The sequence below is a fragment of the Dama dama genome, chromosome 26 (genome assembly GCF_033118175.1).
Source record: "Dama dama isolate Ldn47 chromosome 26, ASM3311817v1, whole genome shotgun sequence".
Taxonomy (NCBI): Eukaryota; Metazoa; Chordata; class Mammalia; order Artiodactyla; family Cervidae; genus Dama; species Dama dama.
The window spans coordinates 56,322,366-56,344,284 of NC_083706.1; the positions used below are offsets into that span (position 1 = coordinate 56,322,366).

General features: G+C 51.5%; 1 protein-coding gene across 2 annotated transcripts in view; it reads left to right on the top strand.

Moving 5' to 3' along the window:
- Nucleotides 1-21,919, top strand: part of SMOC2 (SPARC related modular calcium binding 2) — a 153,435-nt gene that overhangs the window by 52,212 nt on the left and 79,304 nt on the right. For both annotated transcript variants that reach the window (XM_061130559.1, XM_061130560.1), the window contains exons 3-5: nt 5,953-6,059; nt 7,055-7,154; nt 19,779-19,826. In XM_061130559.1, coding sequence (XP_060986542.1) covers nt 5,953-6,059; nt 7,055-7,154; nt 19,779-19,826 — 255 coding nt within the window. The remainder of the gene's footprint in view (nt 1-5,952; nt 6,060-7,054; nt 7,155-19,778; nt 19,827-21,919) is intronic.

Sequence of the window (21,919 nt, forward strand, 5' to 3'; positions counted from 1 at the left end):
GCACCGAGGATTTCCAGCGGATTTCTGTGAGGCCCGAGAGCGCCTGTCAGCCCCTCTTGGTGCTGAGGGCTCGGTAGTGCCCTCTCTGAAGTGCTCTGTGCGCTTTTACTGCAATTTTATTAAAACGCAGGATGTAAAGCCTGAGGGCGGTGCAGACATGCAGCCCAGCAGGACTGGCGTGGCCCCGCCTGCCTCCCTCCCCTCCCCGGTCCGGGGCGGGAGCTGCTGTGGGTCTCCACATGGGCAGGGATAGGGCTGGGGGGTGGCGAGATTCTGGCCTCTGCACCCCCTGAGCTCCCAGAGGTCAGGGAACCATGTAACCAGGACGAAGAGCCAGGCTGGAGAGCTGCACCTGACTTCTCGTCTCTGAAGCAGAGGGTTGGCTCAGGCAAACACGGGGAAGTCTATCTCTCTGAAGGCTTTACTGATCATGGGCGTGTGGTGGTGAGCAGCCCTTGCTTGTATTTGGAGAGCCGAGAAACGGGCTGGAAGCTGCATCACCGGCTGCTTGCTCAGGCTTCAGATGAGCTGCCCAGGAGTAAGGCAGGGTCTCTGAAGTTCCGTCTACTCCCAGGGAGGCTCTGTTATCCGGCGACGCTGCCCAGGACCAGGGCGCAGCTTGGTTGCTGTAAGTGTGTTCAAGCTGGTTTTAGAAAAGGCAGAGGAACCAGAGATCAAATTGCCAACATCTGCTGGATCATCGAAAAAGCAAGAGAGTTCCAGAAAAACATCTATTTCTGCTTTATTGACTATGCCAAAACCTTTGACTGTGTGGATCACAATAAACTGTGGAAAATTCTGAAAGGATGGGATACCAGACCACTTGACCTGCTTCTTGAGAACTCTGTATAGAGGTCAAGAAGCAACAGTTAGAACTGGACATGGAACAACAGACCGGTTCCAAATAGGAAAAGGAGTACGTCAAGGCTGTATATTGTCACCCTGCTTGTTTAACTTATATGCAGAGTACATCATGAGAAATGCTGGGCTGAATGAAGCACAAACTGGAATCAAGATTGTGGGGAGAAATATCAATAACCTCAGATATGCAGATGACACCACCCTTATGGCAGAAAGCAAAGAAAAACTAAAGAGCCTCTTGATGAAAGTGAAAGAGGAGAGTGAAAAAGTTAGCTTAAAACTCAACATTCAGAAAACTAAGATCATGGCATCTGGTCCCATCACATCATGGCAAATAGATGGGGAAACAGTGAAAACAGTGGCTAATTTTATTTTTGGGGGGCTCCAAAATCACTGCAGATGGTGACTGCAGCCATGAAATGAAAAGAGGCTTACTCCTTAGAAGGAAAGTTATGACCAACCTAGACAGCATATTAAAAAGCAGAGACATTACTTTATTAACAAAGGTCCATCTAGTCAAAGCTATGGTTTTTCCAGTGGTCATGTATGGATGTGAGAGTTGGACTGTGAAGAAAGCTGAGTGTCGAAGAATTGATGCTTTTGACCTGTGGTGTTGGAGTAGACTCTTGAGAGTCCCTTGGACTGCAAGGAGATCCAACCAGTCCATCCTAAAAGAAATCAGTCCTGAATGTTCTTTGGAAGGACTGATGCTGAAGCTGAAACTCCAATCCTTTGCCCACCTGATGCAAAGAGCGACTCATTTGAAAAGACCCTGATGCTGGGAAAGATTGAAGGCAGGAAGAGAAGGGGACAACAGAGGATGAGATGGTTGGATGGCATCACTGACTCAATGGACATGGGTTTGGGTGAACTCCGGGAGTTGGTGATGGACAGGGAGGCCTGGCGTGCTGCAGTCCATGGGGTTGCAAAGAGTTGGACACGACTGAGCAACTGAACTGAACTGAGCTGAAATCAGTGTTGACCTGCCAGCATTTTCTTCAGCAAAAAGAGTCTTTCCATGGGGGAGTCTGCAGGTGTGTGATGTTTGTGCCTGTGTGCACAGGTTCACATATATGTGTATATGTGGGCATGCACGTCCATGTGGGGAGGTTGCATGTGTGTCCTGTAAGAACATATGTACGTGTGTGTGTGTGTGTGCATATGTGTGTGTGTGTGTCCTCTGCCAGGTCCTTTTGGCTAGGCCTGTGTCCTTGCTTCCTGACGTCTCATCAGACTCCTTGCACCCACAGGCAGGCTCTGAGATGCCTGTTACATGTGTGGTTCCAGGACGGTTTAATCATGCTAGCGCTTGTCCCTTGCAGAAACCCTCCCCAGGCTTTTTGGCCTTAACCTTCCACGGTGTTCTCCCAGGTCTGATGTTAGACGCACCCTCTTGATGAAAGCAGACACAAGAGGTGGGGCCGTTGCTCTCATGTTCAAACCAGGATCAGAAATACAACAGAACTTTGTGAAATATTGTGAAAAAAAGAAAACCTTCCCTGTTTGCTTTAGCAACACCTGTGTCCTCCAAGAGTTCTTCGGGGGAGCTGGGCGGGCACAGCGTGGCCTCAGCCGTCCCCTTCCTGCAAAGGTCTAGGCCAAATGTCACACAAAAGGACCCCAAGACCACTTTCACAGGGAGCTGGTGTGATGCATGGATGGTCACGGTGGTCAGTCATCACAGAGCCGGTTCTGATCGGTTGTTTCCTGGATAAGCATTGTCAGAAACGTCTGAACACTTTCATATGTTTGTGCTATAGTTTGCACTTTATCTTTTTCCTTTAGGCCTTGGCCACCCCAATTATGCACCCTGGGTTTTGCTGTCTAATTTGTTTCTGTCTTTGTGCGTTTACAATGATAATACATATTTAAAATAGACACTCAGCCCCTTTCTCCTCGGCTCTGAGCCGCGCCCTCTGGTCGAGGGACGGCGTGGGCGCCTGCTGTGGTGTTGCCCGCTGGCCGGCGGCAGGTGGGCAGACTAGGGGCCTCCACGGCGTCCTGCTGGTCCTGTGCCGCAGCCCGGCTCCGCATCATTTATGCAAAGAACGCCGCAGCACAGAGTTCTCAGTTTCTCTGAGTCTGGCCTTCAAAATGACAGGTTGGTAAAGTACTACAACTTTTGAAATACAAGATCTGCTTCATTCGCTGCCAGTAAAGTAAGAAGCCAGTCACCCTCGGGCTGGCATTCTGCGGCTGCTACCAACAGTGAGCTGGCTTCCTCGTCGGCCTTGTTTGTTCCGACCCCGGCCTGGTCTGTGCAGGCCCCGTGCTGGCCACGGGGGCCCAGCAGAGAGAATGCTGTGTCCCCAGAAGGCTGACCCCCCATGCTCAAAACCACCACACAGTTACCCTGCTAGGTCCAGAGTCAGCAGGTCTGTTGACCAGAAAATTACTCAGTGTAGCCTCTCCATAGATTTCATAGATGGACTGTAAGTAATTCCATATCCCCTTGAGTTTCTTCCTTAGTAAGGAGCTGGCTGGGTGGCTCTCTCTGGGGTGAGGACTCACCTAGGAAGAATTAAAGGAACATGATCCCCTTTCTTCAGGGTCATGTTTCAGCATCGTCCTGTGTGTGTGATGGACAGGGGCCCCCCAAGAAGAGCGGTGAGGCTTGGGGCAGTCCAGCTCAGGGCTGCCTGTAAACGTCAGTGCCCTGACCTCATTCTGGCCGAGCCTCCTTGGGTCCTTGTGACTGTTCTTCTCCAAAATTCTTCTGCATGAAACGGGCAGCAAATCTGTCTCTTCCCATAATCGCTTAATCCAATCTTGAGTGATTGTAGCAAAGTAGGAAATGATTTGCTTCCTGTTTAAAGGACAGCATCATTAGAAATGACCGCTATAAAACGTGGCTGTTTATTTCTGGTTTAGAGCAAGTGCTGCATTGTGACAGTCTCTGTGACCAATGTATCCTGATGCATAGACACGTTTGTGATCCCCTTGGAAAAGGAATATCTGTTACTTTGCAACTGAGAGAAAACAGTGAGCACAATGAGACAACACACACCAGGCAGCTGGCCCCATACTTCAGTAGGATAGAAGCAGTGGGCTGCTGTTGAGACCCTTCTCAAGAGAGCAGCCGCTGCGCCTGGCTTAGATGTCTGGGATGCGGCGGGGTGAGCAGGTGGTCCGGGCAAGTGGCACCCTGGTTTGGTGGGCAGATAGAGGCTTGCTCTCGGGGATGGGCCCTGCATTTCCCACTGCACAGTCCTCCTGGCTCCCCATGCCTGGGCCGTCGGCCATGTGCTGGCATAAACCGGAACTTAATGCTCTGTCCACGTGAGAGGTTTGAGAACTCCCCGATCAGTGGCAAACACACAAGCTTTTGAAGCTGGCATCGGAGACGGGAGGGTTCTTTGGTCGATGTACGTGTTTTTGCTGTGGTCCGCGAGAGTTCAGCTGTTGGGAGTAATCTGTAACTTGTCTGGACCCTCGTGGAGAGCTTGCAGGCTGGGAACACATATCACTTTTCCTTTTAGACAGTCAAACCACAGGTTATACTAAAAAAATGAGGACAGAAGTCCAGCACACCAGTGTTTTCTCCTCAGCAAAAACATAGGCTGCATTAAAACCACATGTTGCTGAGTGCTGGCAAGAATGCAGATCACGACATGAGGCCTGAGCCCGCATGGACGCACCCCCCAGCGCACAGGCCCATTTTGCCGAGGGGCGCCCCGGCGGCGCTTGCTCGGGGTCCTAGATGAGGGCCCCCAGCAGCAGCATCTGTGCTCAGACCCGGCACCGCGGGACAGAAGCCTGAGCCCCGAGCTGGGGCCCAGATGGCGTCTCGTTGTAGCCAGGAGAGTTTACTCCCAGGCAAGCGGAGAGTCACCCGCCAGAAACGCTGGGCGGTGGACACGTTTGAAGCAGTATCTCTCAGCGTCCAGAGGGCCTTTCAGACCTAGACAACTTGTAATTTAAATCTGGAAACACTTAAGGAAAATGGGGAAAGCCATTCTTTTCAACTTGTGAGATTCAAGTGAGTTACGTGGGCTGGCGTAACTCTGGCGTAAGCCCTGTGCGCAGGGTGTGGGCCCTGGGCGGGGGGCTGGTGGGGGCGGCCCCGGGGGCGGCCTTCTCCACGGTGGACACAGACTCAGCCAGCCTGCGGTCCTGGGAAGATGCGCCCTCCCTGGGGCTCAGCCCAGCCCCCCGTAACTTGCGCCAGGCTTCCGAGACGAGCGTCAGGGGTGAGCAGGCTCTGGTGCCCAGCTCGGATGGAGCAGGTGAGTGGGTACTGCCTTCCTCACCGGGACCCGGTCCCCACAGCGCGTCTTGGAGGCTGCGTTTCCTGACGCCTCCGTCCGGAGCTGGGTGGGGGCTGCCCAGTCCTTCCCTTTTCTGCTAGTTTGTGGGGTCCCGGGGTATCCTCCCAAGGAACGGGAGGAACCTCGTGTTTTCTATCCAGCCGTCACACTGGATATCTCACTGTGAATGTGTGGAAGTCTGTGCTCAGTGAGCAAGGAGGCCTGATGAAGATATTTGACCCTTTAATCTGACTTATTGTTTGATTTTCCACTCGAGGTTGGAAGCACAGGAGCTGGTGTTGCTCTGAGATCATAAGAAACCCAGATGCAGAGGAAGAGCCTGCGGGGTGGACAAGGGTGGACGCAGACGGGGCTGGCCCCTGGGCTGCAGCCACGGGCCAGACGGTCTGTGCCCCCGGGGGGCCTGCCCTCCCACGCCCGGGCCAGCGTCCCTGGGCTGATTCTCACCGTAGCTCTCAGACGAGGCCCCCACGTGGCACACGGCCTGGCCGTGCACTCCGGAGGAGGTCCTTGGGTCCCGGAGTCTTGTCCTGGCCCGTGGGGGTACCAGCAGACTTCCGCTGCCCAGGAAGTAGCATCTGCTTTTCACCACAGTCAAGCCTGGTGGCTTTTCGGAGCCTCGGCCTCCTGGCTCCCTGGACGTGGAGGACACCCCACTCTTCCCGCCAGGTCTGGCCTCCCCTCAGGGGCCCTGGCGCCCTGACAGGTGCCTGCCTGCAGCCGCCCGCCCCGTGAGGCCCCTGCAGGTCAGCCACTCACGTGCTGCCTCTGCTGGGTGTCTTCAGGGGGCCTGACCACCGCTCTGCCCTGTGCCTCCCTGCAGACGTGTCCAGGTGCGTGGCCGAGAGGAAGTACACCCAGGAGCAGGCCCGCCGGGAGCTGCAGCAGGTGTTCATCCCGGAGTGCAACGATGACGGCACCTACAGCCAGGTGGGGGCCTCCCCGGGGACGGCTCCTCCCTTCCCCCTCAGGGCGCTGGCTCCCTCCTCGGAGCAGGCGCTCCTGTCCTGGGGAGCGGATGGGGTCTCACCGGCCAGCTCGTGGCAGAGATCCCAGCCGCAGTGTGATGTCGTTTCTGAAGGGGCACATGCCAGATCCCAGGTCAGGGTCACATGTACTGTCTGCCTTTCCTGGGGTCACCAGTAACAGGTCATATTATCATTGTCATTTTGTATTAAAGGAAATGAATTCCTGAGATGCCCTGCTGACTGACATATTAGCTTCTGATAGGAAAAAAGCAAACAAGATAGGATCTGCCCTGAGCCAGCCAATAGTACAGGCTTCCCTGGGGGCTCAGCTGGTAAAGAATCAGCCCGCAGTGCGGGAGACCTGGGTTCCATCCCTGGGTTGGGAAGATCCCCTGGAGAAGGGAACGGCTACCCACTCCAGTGCTCTGGCCTGGAGAATTCCATGAACTGTACAGTCCGTGGGGTCACAGAGAGTCAGACACGACTGGGCGACTTTACTCTAGATTTCTTCCAACAGTATGAATTCTGTGCGTTTTTTTACAGCAATCTTTGACCTTTGGAAGACTCAGGGAGGAGAGGGAGAGACAGAGCGAGGTTGGAGCTGCGGGTGGAGCCCACTCAGGCTGGCTCGGGGGAGAGACAGAGCATCTCACTGGCAGCCAGACATGTCTCCTGTCCCCAGCTCTGCCTCGGGCCGATGGGCAGGCTGGGAGCAGGTGTCCTGGCTGCTCAGGGCCTTGGACCCCCTCTCGTAAGAGGAGGGCTGGCGGGGGCTCAGACGCTGAGCAGTCACGGGCCGGCAGCAGCAGCGTCCCGTGCAAACACCCCCGGCTCCTTGCCCCCCCCAGACCCGGGTCCAGGGCACCGCGGGGCCCCTTGCCAGGTGCCCGGACGCAGCCCTCAGGAGGCCCGGGCGCCCCCGCGGGCGCTGACCGCCCCGTCTGTCCTTCCCCGCAGGTCCAGTGCCACAGCTACACGGGGTACTGCTGGTGCGTGACGCCCAACGGGAGGCCCGTCAGCGGCACCGCCGTGGCCCACAAGACGCCCCGCTGCCCCGGTAGGTCTCACGCAACGTGTGCGGCGAGCCTGCCGCCGACGCTGCTGGCCGTGTGCTGACGGTCTTATTAATGTCTGCTCCTAACCGCAAAGGAAGTCAGTTTAGGTGGGATTATGGGGAATATCGGGATACATTTGCGTCACTGGACAAAGCCCAAAATATTATGAGGCCTTTGTTTTCAAGAAAGCTTAAACGAATGGAAGATCTGGTTCTGAACCACCATAGGTTACAGCAATTCGGGACTCGTAATTTTTAGGAGTGGCCGCGAGGACTGTGGTCAACAGCAGAAATGACCAAATGTTTTCGTTGGCTGAAAGAAGCGAGCCTTTCTGGGTTTGTATGTATATGATTGCAAAGAAAAAGCAGATCATTCTTCACAGATCCCTTTCCAGATGGTTTGTTTGTGTTATTTTATTACTCATAAGTGGACTTGATGTACCGAAGGTAATAATACTGGTGGGAGAATAATCTATAAAAGGGCCTGTTTTCCATTAATATTTTACCAAAATGTTTTAAATGATTCAGATCATTTTTATTTGAAAATGGTCTGCAGCTTGAGTTTTGATTAATTGGTGACGGAGACCTGTCAGATCATTTCCCAAGACATTTCATGATCTATGTGTCGCAACTACACTGGTTTAATTTACTAAGGAAAAACACATGTTATGTAACAATACAAAACATCTTCCTGAATTTCTACAGACAATATTTAGGCATTTGTACGTAGAGTTTACTTTCAGGCCTCTTTTCTGTTTGAAGAGCAGGCATCTTATAATTAGAAATTCTGCCCATGGTTCAGATGTTTATACCAGGAGCCAAGTCACTGGTCAGAACTCATAACTGCTCCACCATGATGACACACGCAATTAACAGTAACACAAAACCTAATATTTCAAGTGACTGGTCATCACTTAAAAGCCAGAGGGTGTGCATAATGTGGAATTAAAATATATTTATTTTTAAAACTGTTTTGTCATCCAATACCTAAAAATTGCTGAAAATATGTTTTTAGTGAGCTAACATTTGCACCTAATAATTCTTTTACAAACTCATGGAGTAAATGAAAGAGAAAAAAAATTAGCGTAATGAGTTGGCCTCTGTGTCCCTCAGTCTGAAAGATGCTTGCAAATGCTTATTTCATTTCCACCAGGTACCAGCATTTTGAGTCGTGTTGAGCCTTATTTTATGAAGGAGAAAGCAGAAGACTTACCTGTTTCTGTGATGTTACTGACACCTTTTGAAAAATTAAGTAGTGTCTGAAAGCACTTTCTTAGAAAACCATGAGCAAAGTTGGCTGGGTTTCTTATGATTTCCCTGTAATACTTCATTGCTAGAATCAAAACACCCTACTGTTCACTCACATTGATTTTTCCAACCAGGTAGCAGCCACATTTTACTGTGTAGAAATGTTCCATTTTTTTCACTGTCCATGTGGATTTTTTGGTTCAAGGAATGGGTATGGAAGTGAGATTCTTCCATTTTGCTTCGAATCTCTTGTTTATTGCGTGGAAAATGCCTCGGAGGCAGGGAGGGGGTGTCTCTGAGGACACGTGTGGTGTGGGTGGGGCAGGCTCCTTGGAGACCTGGTTCTTCCTTGTAGAAGCACCTTCCTTTTCACTTCTGTGGCTTGGTTTTACAGCTTGGCCAGAGTTATGAAAAAATTCTATTAATCCCCAGCTGTATGCATGCTTTTATTCTGCAGAAAAGTGGGTGGGGGAAGCAGGTGCCTGTGCTCAGAACATGTGTGGAGACCGTGCAGGGGAGTTTTGGGAGCACGGATTGCACACACACGCACAGTTTATGATGGGCTTTTGCATGATGTAGCAGGGCTTCTTCCCAACTGTTGATGCCTCCTCACCAGTCACATGGAAGAATGTGGTGATGGGCATCACTTTGCTGAGACTGTTTGACACCATGTGTGCCCGCTGGTCACGCTCCATCCACACACCCCGGGAGCATCCTCGTTCCTTCCCTGGCTGACACCGGCTCTGGTTGGCATGCCTGGCGCACTCTGTAGAGGGAAGATGTCATTTCTGTCCAGTTTATTATAATCAGGTAAACGCCAGCATTCAACAGTGATCTTTGGCCCTGGAGTTCACACAACGCTTTACCATAGAAACACTTCCTCTAGAAATTTAAAGATCAGAAAAAGGTATTAAAACAGCAGTAAGCACTAATGGTCGCTGAGAATGCATGTGTGTGTGTTATGAATTGGTGCAAACAGTTGTGGCAGCAGCCTGTGAGGGGGGCGGGGAAGGTCCACTCATGGCTGATTGTGGTGGAGCAGAGGGGCCCGCCTGCCGCGTCCCCCGGCCCACTCCTCCCCGAAAGACCTTCAAAGCAAGGATTCTTTTATTTCACAGTTGTGTGTCTTTAAGTCATTAATGCAAAGCCCCCAGATTCCTATGAATCAATAAGAAAACTGGAATAATGAGTCAATCTAGCAGAAAAAGTCAGAAGTCTTGAATAGTCAGCATTTGATAAATGAGGAAACCCTAAGGACCATCACTCAGTTGGTAAAGAATCCACCTGCAATTCGGGAGACCCGGGTTCGATCCCTGGGTGGGAAGATCCCCTGGAGACGGGGAAGGGTACCCACTCCAGTATTCTGACCTAGAGAATTCCATGGACTGTGTAGTCCATGGGGTCACAAAATCAGACATGACTGAGTGACTTTCAAAAAAAAAAAGACCGGTGAGCAGAGGAAGAGATGCTTGGGCTCATTAGTATCGACCAGGGAGCTGCTCACCGGCCTCCTGGGAGACTCTGAATGCAGGAAAGGAGCTACTCCCCCCAACCACGGTGACTCCTCGTGACCCTGGGATCCCTCACCCACCTTCATAAGCTTCCATCAAGTCAGCTCACTTCCTTGCCTGCTGTCAGTCAGGAGCTGATGGATAATTGCACAGATTTTCAGGAGTGGATGACCAGCCTTGTTATTCCTTCTGGCTGTGGACTCATGACTGTCAATGGAGCTCAAGCTGCAGGAGGCAGAGGGCTTCCCTGGAGAGAAATCAGCCCCTTTGGCCCCTGTGGACACCTGCTTCCTGGGGACGGAGCCATTCACGGGGTGAGACCCCTGAGGACGTGATCAGAGCCGTCCCTTCAGTGAATCGTGGTGGTCCTTCCCATGGGTCTTGTCCTTCAGAGAACACTCACTCCACCTCCCTCCCTGGAAGCCCCCTCCTCATTTCTTATTGATGACCATCTCCGCAAGCAGCGTTCACCAAGCGTTTGCTGGGCCAGGCGCCCACCTCTGCTCAGAGCTCTGCTGACACCCCTGTTGGGGGCCTGGGAGCTCTATGCAGAAGCTGCAGGCACTCAGGGAGGGGAAGGCTCGCCGTCCAGGAGAACGAGGCTGGGGGGAGACGTCTCTAGGAGGTGGTGGAAAAGAGGGGCGTGTTGGCCAGCACAGGAAAGGGGCAGAACGGTTTCTCTCCCAGTGCTTATCAGCAAGATCAAACCAGTCCCTCCTAAAGGAAATCAGCCCTGAATAGTCATTGGAAGGACTGACGCTGAAGCCGAAGCTCCAGTACTTAAGGCTTTGGCCAACTGATGTGAAGAGCTGACTCACTGGAAAAGACCCTGATGCTGGGAAAGATAGGAGGCAGGAGGAGAAGGGGACGACAGAGGATGAGATGGTTGGATGGCATCACCGACTAGATGGACATGAGTTTGAGCAAGCTCCGGGAGATGGTGATAGGGAAGCCTGGCGTGCTGCAGTTTATGGGGTCGTGAAGAGTCGGATGGGCTTCCCTTGTGGCTCAGATGGTAAAGAATCTGCCTGCAGTTCAGGTTCGGTCCCTGGGTCAGGAAGATCCCATGGAGAAGGAAATGACAACCCAGTCCAGTATTCCTGCCTGGAGAAGCCCATGGACAGAGGAGCCTGGTGGGCTACGTCCGTGGGGTCGCAAAGCATCGGACACGACTGAGCGACTGAAAAATAACCGCCTGTCCCGCACTATGTTTGCTCCTGAGTTGGGTGGGGAACATGAGGAGGGCGGAAGGCCTTCTCTTCTTCTGGGCCAGCAGCCGGTGACCCTGAGAGGCATTCAGGACCGAAGGCTGCTCTTTGAGCTGCGTCCAGACGCACCCCCAGCCTCGCCTGGCCTGACAGCAGCTGGTCCTGCTTGAGGCTTGGAGACGGTTCCCCCAGCACTGCTGGTTAGCCCCCGGTCTGCAGGGCCGGTGCTGGGGGGCGTCACTTGCTCCAGGGATGCTCAGAAAGGTCACGACCACCCCCAGGGAACCCACCAAGTCTTCCTCCATCCTTGGTGCTGCTGCGGAGACGGGTCTCTCGGTCTCCACGCGGGCACAGCTGACCTGTAGTTACTTTGTAGGAGTTTTCTCTTCTTCTTCCTTCTGAAGGTTTGAAGATGCACATTGCTGGGGGCAGGAGATGAGCTTATAAACAAAGGGCTTCTTTCCGAGGGAGGATGTTTGTAGCTTGCTCCTTCTCGATTATTTGGAAATAGCTTCGGGGGTTTTAATCTCATCTTCCTCTGTAACAGCGCACCCGAGCCAAGAGCTTACTCCTGGCAGGAGTACAAAGCAGCTAAAGACGCTGGAAGGTGAGCCTACACATAGGAGCTCTTCATGTTACAATAGCCAAAGGATCTCCCCGTGTAGCTCAGCTTGAGGTGTGTGTTTGAAGTAAGCCACTGCGGGTTGTGGGAGAGACGAGAAACACCCGTGACGGGGCTGGCGAGTCTGCCTTCACCACTGCCCACCCCTCTTTAAGCTGAGCAGTTGTAGGGACAGTGTCTCCTGGGAAGTGGAAATCTTGTTCAACAGGCCATGGCCCCGAGGAACGTTTGAGGAGTTTTTCCTTCAAGTGTAGGGTTTTAATGATGGAAAGCCACCTGTGAGTTTGCCCTGCTCACATGCATGCTGACCGCTGCTTCTCAGACCGGCTTTCGGAAAAAATGTGGCTTTTGGAAGACCCGCTTATGCCTGACAGAGAACCTTGGAGTAGATTGAATAGCTTTTCTATATATTATTTACATGAATTGCACTACAGTCTTTGGGCTTTCCCATCAAGCCTGAAGTTTTGGCCTCTACCTGAAATGGTAGAACTGCATGTTTGTATGAGTATCTTTTTGATTTCTGAAAGTTTTCACTTTATAAAGAGAAGTTGGGCTGTTGTTGTTTTTTTTCATGAATGAATTTCCCTGGCACTAAATTAAGGGCCCTGCGTAGCTAAGGAACTTGAAAGAAACATCCAGAACAATTGAATTCCCCAATATTGAAATCAACAACACAGCTGTGCTTCTGAAGTGTCTCTTTACGAGAATTCAAGTGCACATTAAGTTGCTTGCTGAATGGAAAAGGTTACAGATCAGAGAGAACATTTTTTTTTCCCTCAAAATGCCTTTTTCTTCAGGCTTAACAATTCTCTTCCTGAAAAATGATAGTTGTCAAAATAAAATATTTCAATAGCTATTGGCAAGGAAATGTGAAAACAAACATCCGTAATAAGAAGTAGAAAATGGACTAAGAGGGGGGCCCGCTTTTCAAGTGGACGAGAGCCCCGGGGGTGGGGCGGGCTTTGCTGCCAGCCTCAGTGTACATTTCACTAATGAAGCCATATTTCAGAGAAAAATATACATTATTTTACCTTCTAACACCTACTGTTATGATGATTTTTGAAGTATTAGGAAATTAACCTCCAAGATGAGAAGAAAAATAGCAATTTGATATAGACAACATGAGCTACGCAAAATTTCCGATAAAAGTTCCAGATTGTGGAAATTTCAGAACACTGAAAAAATGTTTTAAAAATTAAGTCAAGCATTCAAGGGAAAGAGCACAGTGCATGGCTGTTGTGCCAAAGAAGCCTGAGAAGCCCATTTGAGAGTCAGCCTGAGCGCTGAGTGTCTGCCCAGCACCTGCCAGGAGGCAGCCTGCTACTGGTGCTGGGGGTGTCCATCTGTCTGTCTTTTCCTTTCCAGTTTAGGCTGCTTTTGCCTTATTTATCTACCTGATGGGCAACATTTTGGTATTATTATTTTTCCTCTCTGGAGAAATGTACTTACTGGTGTCTAATGGTTGGTTTGTATAATAATCTGCTCTATTATTGTATTGAATATTTCAGTATACACTTAATTTGGTGGCTCATTTATCATCACATCCTTCATTACGTTAAGAGTTCTCTATAAGCTGTCCTCTTCACACTTAGGCCATAAATGTATTTTTCTTATATTTTTTTAATACTTAAGAAAACTTTATAAGTTAAACTAAAAGTCTTTTAGAACTCACTGGTCCCAGGCTCTATAACTCTATACAAAGAACAGTGGGTTATCTCTTCCAGAGGTATACCATATCTCTGAATTAAAAAAATGTATGCATTTTCCTGCTCTTTCTTTTTTTTTACACAAACAGTACTTTTTTTTAAAACAGCACCTTTTAAATATCAATGGTCAAATGTTGGAAAGATTTATGAAACTATTGACCATGAATGACCTTTTTGCAGGAATGGTACTAATGTTTGTTTTCCCTGGCCAGTGAAGCCTGTAACATTCAGACATTAAAGTGGGCCCTGATGGAAGGTAAATAAGAAATAATCTCTAATTTTTTTTAACTGTGATTTCCGTATTTCCTCTCTTACCATCTTGAGAAGGGCACTCTCAGATGGCGGACGTCAGGGCACTCAGCTCAGAGCTGAGCTCAGCGTCCCTTTTATCTGACGCTGTCTCACCAGGAATCCCAGCTATTCAAAGGCAGCATCACCAGGGAAGAGGGAAGACCCGAGATGGGGGAGCCCAGCCCCACAGCCTCTCCCCTTCGGGATGGGCTAGGCCTCCCTCCCGTCAGCTTCTCAGAGGCTCACTGTGGGGAAACAGGCCAACTTTGTTTGCATTCTGCATCCACAGAAGTGTAAAAACAGGACAACAGGAGACGTTGCGGTAGGTCGAGGGAGCCGCTGGGTCTTGACAGACAAGACCGAGACAAGTTATGGAAACAGAAAGAATCCATTAATAACAATACTGTTAATACCAACAACTGCAGAGCGCCCAGGCCAAGCCCTTTTCCTTAGAGCTCTGGAACCCAAGTTTCAGTCCACAAAGAGCTGGATGACAGAATTTCTGATCCAGGGGGTCTGGAGGGGAGTCCGAAGTCCTGCCTTCTTGACCAGTTTCCAGGTGAGGACGCTGGTCTCCTGGGCAGTGGGGCGCCTGCCCGAGAGCCCGACCTTGTCGTGACCCGTCCCCAGCACTGGGTGAGGGACGTAGGGCCTGGCTCGGCTCTCCACAAGGAGGCCTGACTGGTCCACTGGGCCCTGTCGTGGTCCCACCACCAGGACGTGACCTGCGCTGAGCAGGAGGGTTGCTCCGAGTCCCTCAGGCGTCTGGGAGGGAAGGTGCACTTCAGGCCAGCACGTGATGCTGAGAGGGTGGGGGTGGCTGCAGGGGCTCCCCACGGCAGTGGGCAGAACTCACCCGGGGGCACCGGGTCCCTGGCGCGGGGCCGGTGGGCGGTCTGCAGTGTCCTGGCCCAAGAGCCCCTGCATTGACCCCAGAGAGGCACGTACCTTTGACCCGGGCTGGCATGCAGGGGTGAGCTCCGGAGGACGCTCCGTCCGCGGGGACGCCCACTTCAGGGTTGGCAGAGGGAGGAGGGCCCTGGCACCCACTCCAGCTCACCCTGCCTTTGCTGCCCTCTAGGCCAGGCTGTTCACCCACTGCCTGGCTAGGTACACCTTCTCAGAGCCCTTCCCCCGCCTCTGGCCTTGGAGGGTGACCCCAGGTGACCCTGGGTCACAGCTGGGTCCCTGGAGTCTGTCCTCAAGGGTTTAGACTCTGGAGAGCAGGCTTTTGTATCAGGGGCTCTAGGGAGTGAAACTCTGGCTTCGTGGGCGACTTCTGCCAAGGGAGAAAGCTGGTGAGGATGCGAGTGGACATTGAAGGCATCTGAAAAGTGGGGTGGGGGGTCACGGAACAGTGTCTCCCCTTACTTGGCTGGTGGGGTCCAGTCAGGCAAGGCCAGGGCAGCCCTCGGCCCTGGAGCTGCGCTGACGCTGTCTCACAGGCAGCTGGAAGGCTCCGCGGTGCTCAGGTTTGCCGGCTCCTCCGCTGCTTTGACCCAAGCCTTCACCGAGCTGCACCCCCATCCGCTTTGGGAGGTCACTGGGGGGACGGAGCCACAGTGACCTGTCAGACGTCACCCTGGGCTGTCATCGTGCATGGTGGCCCCCAGCACCTCACAGAAGGCCTGCAGGAGGCAGGCTGCTCTCCAGGGACTCTGACTCTGACGCCGCCTCAGTGTCCAGCGCCCGCTCCTCCCCTGCGTGTTCCTGCCTCTGCGCTCCAGGCCCTGCGCCCGTCCGCAGCTGGGAGTGGGCGAATGGGCCCGGGGTCAAACAGAGCTGTCAGAGCGCCCGGAGGTGTATGACCCTTCAGGCTGGGCTCAGGCCGTCCCCACGCTGGTGTCTGAGAGGCCATGGTGCGGAGAGCCGCCTGCCTGCCATGTCCTCGCAGACAGAGGATGCGCAGAAGGACACGGACGTGGCAGAGACACTTCTGGGCACCGGCTGTGCCCTGGGACCCTCTCCTCCCGGGCACATGGTGTGTGCCTCTTTGTCCTCTCTGCCTCGTGCCTTCCTCCTTACCTTTTTCTCCAGGAGGTCCGCCCCGACTGCTCAGACCACGTCAGCTCCTCCGTGGGCTAAAACTATGGGCACGGCCCCCAGCTCTGCCTTTACTGGTCAGTGACCTTGGGCTGTTAGGCCACTCTCGGGGTCTCAGCGTCCTCATCTAATGGGCCTAACGGGGGTACCCGCTTCAGGGTTGCTGTTGGCATGAGAAGACTTAGTGTGTGTGAAGTTCGTAGAATGATGACCAGCACACAACAGGAACTGTGCAGACATCCACCATGTACACAGGTCATGTGAGTAATTTCTAATGCCTTTCACTCCAAAGGAAATGGGACTTTTTGTGCAGTATCTGCTGAGCATGTTGAATGAGCCAATGAATGAAAGTGGCCACAGAGAGGCCGGTTCACACGGGTGTCCTGCCAGTGGCGGCACATTTTGGCCACTCACTCTGAACGGAGACAGGGCTGCTCTTTGCTGTGAGCGGCTGTCACCCTCTTGATGCGCAGGATGTCCACACGTGGAGAGAAAGGCTTCGGGAGGAAAAACAGCACACAGACACCCGAGTGTCCTGGGATATTTTAAGGGAGCACTCACGGAGCCCTCTGCTGTATGTTGGTTTCTCTGCGGGCTTCTGGCCGCCCGAGAGGCAGGTCATCCCCATGCTGCCCTTTCAGAGATGAGGAGACTCAGCATCGGGCAGGCGGGCACACCTGCCAGGCACAGAGCTGGTGGGAGGCGAGGTCCGTCCGTCTCCCACACACTTCCTGCTTCCCGCAATGCCCTGCCTCCCTCTCTCCCATGATCATTCTCGTCACCTGCATGGAATCCTGCCCGAAAGTATGAGGAGGGCAGCCAGACAGCGCCTGGGACAAGCCAGGAGTTCCCAGTCTGGAGGAAGGGCCTTGAAGGACGGCGAGACCGTGCTTAGGTGAAGAGCTTCATGGACCTCTGCTCTCAAGAGTGCAGGGTCGGCAGTCCCAGTGGGAAGAGAAGTGCTTGTCCAGAAGGGAAGGGGAGGGGAACTGAACCTCTCAGCTCTTCTAGCCCCCTCCCTGCCTGCCCCCTCCGCCCATTCCCCTCCCCTCCTCCCCTCCCCCCTCCCTCCCTACATTCCTTCCTCCCTTTCTCTTCCTCTTTCTTTCCTTCTTCTGCTCATTCTTTCATTTTTCTTCCTTTCTTTTTCTTTCCTCCTTCCTTCCTTCCTTGCTCCCCCCTTTCTTCCTCTCTCCCTCTCTCTGGCTGCAGCAAAGCCACGTGACGGTGTGACTCTGCTCCTGAGATTCCAGAAAGGGATAAATCATGCCGCTTGTTTAACTCCGCTCTGAAGGACCATCAATCGCCTGCTAAACAAGCGCCCGCCTGCAGTGCACTGACCTCATTAAACCCTCTGACGGCTCCTCCGGCCGCACACATCACAGACCCTCCTCCCTTAGTCATTTCCAAAGTGCATTTAGTGCTTGTGAAAGGAGCTGTCTTGGACCACCAACTCTCTCAGCAAACGCTGCACCTCCTCGGGCTGTTTTGGCAGCACGCTGGCGTTGCTGAGTGTAGCTGGATTTGAACCAAGGGCTTGGGGACTACAGGCTCATTATTCTTTTCCTGAACCATCGACGGCTCCTCACATTGTGTTTCTGTGGTTTTCTCCACCATAAATGCATACAGTAATTGCTAAAAAAGCCACCCTTTTAAAATAGCGTTTAAATGGGATGAGATGTCACAAATGGAAGGAATTCAAAGATGCCCTTTGAAATAGGAATCTGAGGGGCAGAGTCTTCCTCTCTGAAGGCTCAGCCAACCAGTCGTGGTCTGCGGAGCTGTTTACTGCCGTCCACACTCGTGTTTCTAGGCCCCTTTTGCTGCACTTCCATCCTGGAATGTCACCTGCAAATTCTTCAGCTAATTCCTACCTCCAGAAAAACGTAGTGGAAGAAATGAGTGGCTTTGTGGTTCTGGGTTCCTGGATTCCACTTTGCATTGCGGCTTTGCCATGAGGAGCGCAATGTTCAGCTGGCCCCGGGTCCTGGAGGACAGGGTACCGGGGAGCTGGGGCAGGGAGGGCGGGGAGGTCTTTCTGTCTAGAGGCAGCTGGACGGGAAATCAATGCCCCGCTGGCCTCATCCCCCAGTCCTGTGCAACAAAATATTTGGAGTGGATTATCAAGGGACACTTGGTGCTGTGTTAAAATTATTTCCACCTCTTAAGAACAAGGTAGAATTAACTTCATGTGGATTTAAGTGAATACTGGTTGAATCTGGAGTGGTGGCTGATGAGAAAGCCATGAGACTGGTTGGTTCAGAGAGAGACAGGACGCCTGAGGGAGGGGATCTATACTTTCTAAATGTCGCCTTCAGACCTCAGATGCCCATCACATTATGAACCAGCAGCTTGGAGACTTCAGGCCCTAGATTACAAAAATATTATCTTAATTCAATTGAGACACTCCCTGGGGGTGGGGGTGGGACTTCCAATTATTATTTGGGATGTTTGCATTTAGCTCAGAATAGTCAAACCTACATAGTTGTATCCAGAAATATTATCGAAATATTGTCATTTCTCAGTCAGCACAAAAAAACATTTTTTGAGTCACGGGCTGCAGAAACAAATGATAAAAATAAACGGATGACTAAGAAACTTAAGCCTGTTAACAAATCTGGATTTGTAGAGAGAGGGTACGAAGGGAGAACTGGGCCAAGCGGGATCCTGGAAGCTCTGAGCAGCCACACAGGGAGCCCGCTTTGTGTCTCTGGGGATTCTCACCAGAGGGAAAGCCCTGTGGTTTGCCCCTGGAAAGCAGGTGACGTTTCACTGTGTGGTACCAGCCACCGCTGGGAAGTTGTGCAGGTAGATGGGCCAGGAAGATCCTGCTCCTTTTCATCTATCAACCAGGCTGCATTTCCGAGGGCCTGTGGTCCAGGCGTTCCGGAGGAGCAGCCTGGACGGGAGGGGGGCCGTGGCTCCTGCAGACCCACTCAGGCCACGTGAGGGTTCGCTGGGGAGTCCTGCTGCTTCCTGCAAACCTGCTGACGACGCTCGGCTGAGAGTGTGGGGGCCGACCCCGCAGCGCCTCTTCCGTCAGTGTTTGGGGGGTGGGCCGTGCCCCTGAGTTATGCCCTGTCCTTCAGGACCTCTGCCCACAGCCAGCTGCTCATGCATTCCCCACTACAGAACCATCATGCTTCCAAGACCAGTGTCCTAAAGTTTATATCTTTAGTATAAATGCGGATCTGCATGTCAAATTCCAAATTGAAAAAACAAACAATGAGTTTCAAGTTTTACTCCATGAGATGTTTTATATGCATAGTCCAGCCTCGCATACGACTAGGGTAATTCTGAATGACTCCTGGGTGGAATGTTCTGAAGTGGATGAGTAGATAAACTCCAGATGAATGTGGGACAGAACGTCTTTCTTCCTTGGAGTAGGTGTAATGATGATGAAGTGAAAATCTTGCTGCCGTAACAGTGTCCATCTAATGAGGAAGATAGGACAGCATCCCTATTCATAACATGAACCTTTTGGGGCAACATAATTGTTAGCATGCTGTTATAAGTTACTGAGTTAACATTCTATTTCCTGTTCTCCCCTTATGAAAAAATGGTTCCTCAGTTTTCCGTAAGTCAGAATTCAGCTAAAGCTAGGGTTTTTATTGATCTTTAGTTGCAGAACTTCTTACTGCTTTTTAAAAGTTTTTTAAAAATCTAATTCACTCTATTACCCCCACATGATGTATGTTAAAAAGGTTCTTATGATATTTTTCAGGTGAAGAAGCTGCTGTATTTCATACCTAGAGGGTCTCACATGCATCATGAGTCAGGCAGCCACAGAAGGAGGAGCTAAGATAATTTCCTAGTTTTGGGCTGTGGTTTCAGATGACAAGAGTCACCCAGGGGGTGACTGGGTAGCTTGTATATGTTAACTAGAAAGTGACAAAGCCCTGCAAATTAATCAAAATGGAATAAAATATCTGTGTTAACAGTTAGTGGTGACCATCTGAAGGCCAAGAATAATTTCACCCCCTATTGTCCCCTTTTAGGTTCCGTAAGTGAAAAAGTTCCCCAGAGGGAAGGCACAGGAAAAACAGGTAACTATCTTAAAATGAACTTCCTTGGTGTTTTTTGACAGCAAATCCGATCTATGCCTTAAAATAGCCTCTCAAGTTAAAACATCAGCGTATATCAGTGACGGTGATATATGAGAGCTGAAACAATCTGTTAATTATTATTTATTCAGCAAATGTTTATTCAGCCCTTACGGTTGCTGGGACTTTGCAGGTGCCAGGCACGTGGCCCCCTGGGTGACCCACTTGTGTCCATGTCAGGCCTTCTCAGGGCTTGTGTTGGGACCACTTGAGGATGGAGTTAGCATCATCTCGGGTCCACACCTGGGCAGAGGACTCTGGGGCTGGTGCGAGACTCTAACATAGCAGTTGAGGGGGGCACTGATCGGGACATGTCTGCTGCTCCTCGTAAGAAAGAAGGGGGCTTTTTCCATCTTTGACAGTCATCTCTTCTGGGATCAGTGCCCACGAGAACCAGATGGAATAGCGAGCGTTTCCTTTGGAAATCACCCTGCAGGTCCATCTCTGCTGGCCACGGCCTTTGCCCTTTCCTCATCTGGCATGGGCTTCCCTGGGGGCTCAGCTGGTGAAGAAGCCACCTGCAGTGCAGGAGACCTGGGTTCCATCCCTGGGTTGGGAAGATCCCCTGGAGAAGGGAAAGTCTACCCACTCCAGTATTCTGGCCTGGAGAATCCTATGGACTACAGTCCATGGGGTCGCAAAGAGTCAGACACGACTGAGCAGCTGTTACCTGTTAGTCCCAGTGACACATTTTCTGTTTTCATCTGATATCAATCTGAATTCAGAATTTATTTTTAAGATGAAATAAAAATAATGTATTATCATCTTGGGCTACCACTTCCCAGGCTAGTGGTAAAGAATCTGCCTGCCAATTCAGGAGACATAAGAGATGTGGGTTCAGTCCCTGAAGAGGGAAGATCCTCTGGAGGAGGCCATGGCAACCCCCTCCAGGATTCTTGCCTAGGAAATCCCATGGACAGAGAAGCCTGGAGGGCTGCAGTCCCTGGACTGCAAAGAGCTGGACACGATTGAAATGACTTAGCACACATGCTCCCATCTTAGGCATTTAGGGAGAGGGTTTCTGTTTAGGAAGGAAGGAGAAGTGATTACACAGTGTTGGGGTTTGAGTCTCTGAGATGCTGGGGGGCATGCTGCTGTATCTTAGAGAAGGGGAAGTGTAAATGTTCATGGTTAGAAACAATAATCAAATACTGAAAGAATGACAGAGAGAAATACAATTTCGGGGGCTCTCTCAATCCTGCTCATGGTGATACAGGTCGATTTGACTGTAGATGTATTTTTTTAATCCCTCGGGAATTGGCCTGTGGGCTCAGAAATGGATTTAAGGAAAGAACACATTGCTTCTACTGAAGCCCCTTGATCTATAGATATGCCTGTCAGGGGAAATACCAGAAATAAGTAGCAGAGCTGGTTTATCAGGGAAGTGAGATATTTGGCAAGCTGTCCTAGAGTCAGAGTGTAGGGCACTGAGCTGTCCATGACTTTACATCGTTGTCTGAAGCTGAGCCCAGTAGGTGCGGAGGCTCCTTACACCAGGACAGGCTCTCGGGGCGCGGGGGGGGGGGGGGGGGTGGGCTGAGCAGGATGGTGGGTGCAGAGGGTCATGCTGCAGGGGGCTGAGGGCTGAGGCAGGGATGTGGGGGCCTCTGGTGTTGGCATTAGGGGTGGGGGATGGAAGGCACCCATCCTTGTCCCTCAAGGACAAGCCCTTCTCGCCTTGATTCTCAGCTGAGAACTCAGACTGGTCCGGACCCAGGGATTAGGGCTGCTGGCCCCTAAGGGGTGACCTGCTCAGGCCTCAGCTAAAATGTACAGCTTTAACTGTGTCCTTGATGGATGTTAATTGTGGCCTTGATGGACATTCACTGTCCTTGATGGCTGTCATTCCAGAGGACCTTCAGTATGCAAAGACATTTTCTCACTTATGTTCTGTTAAGACTCTCAGATATGTTAAATATGTTTTAAATATGTTCCCCATTTTATTCTTGGAAGAAGATTACAGAATATTCAGTAGCAAAATACTCTGAGTTTATTGCTGCTATCATTATTAGACTTGGATATTTCAAATCAAGCAT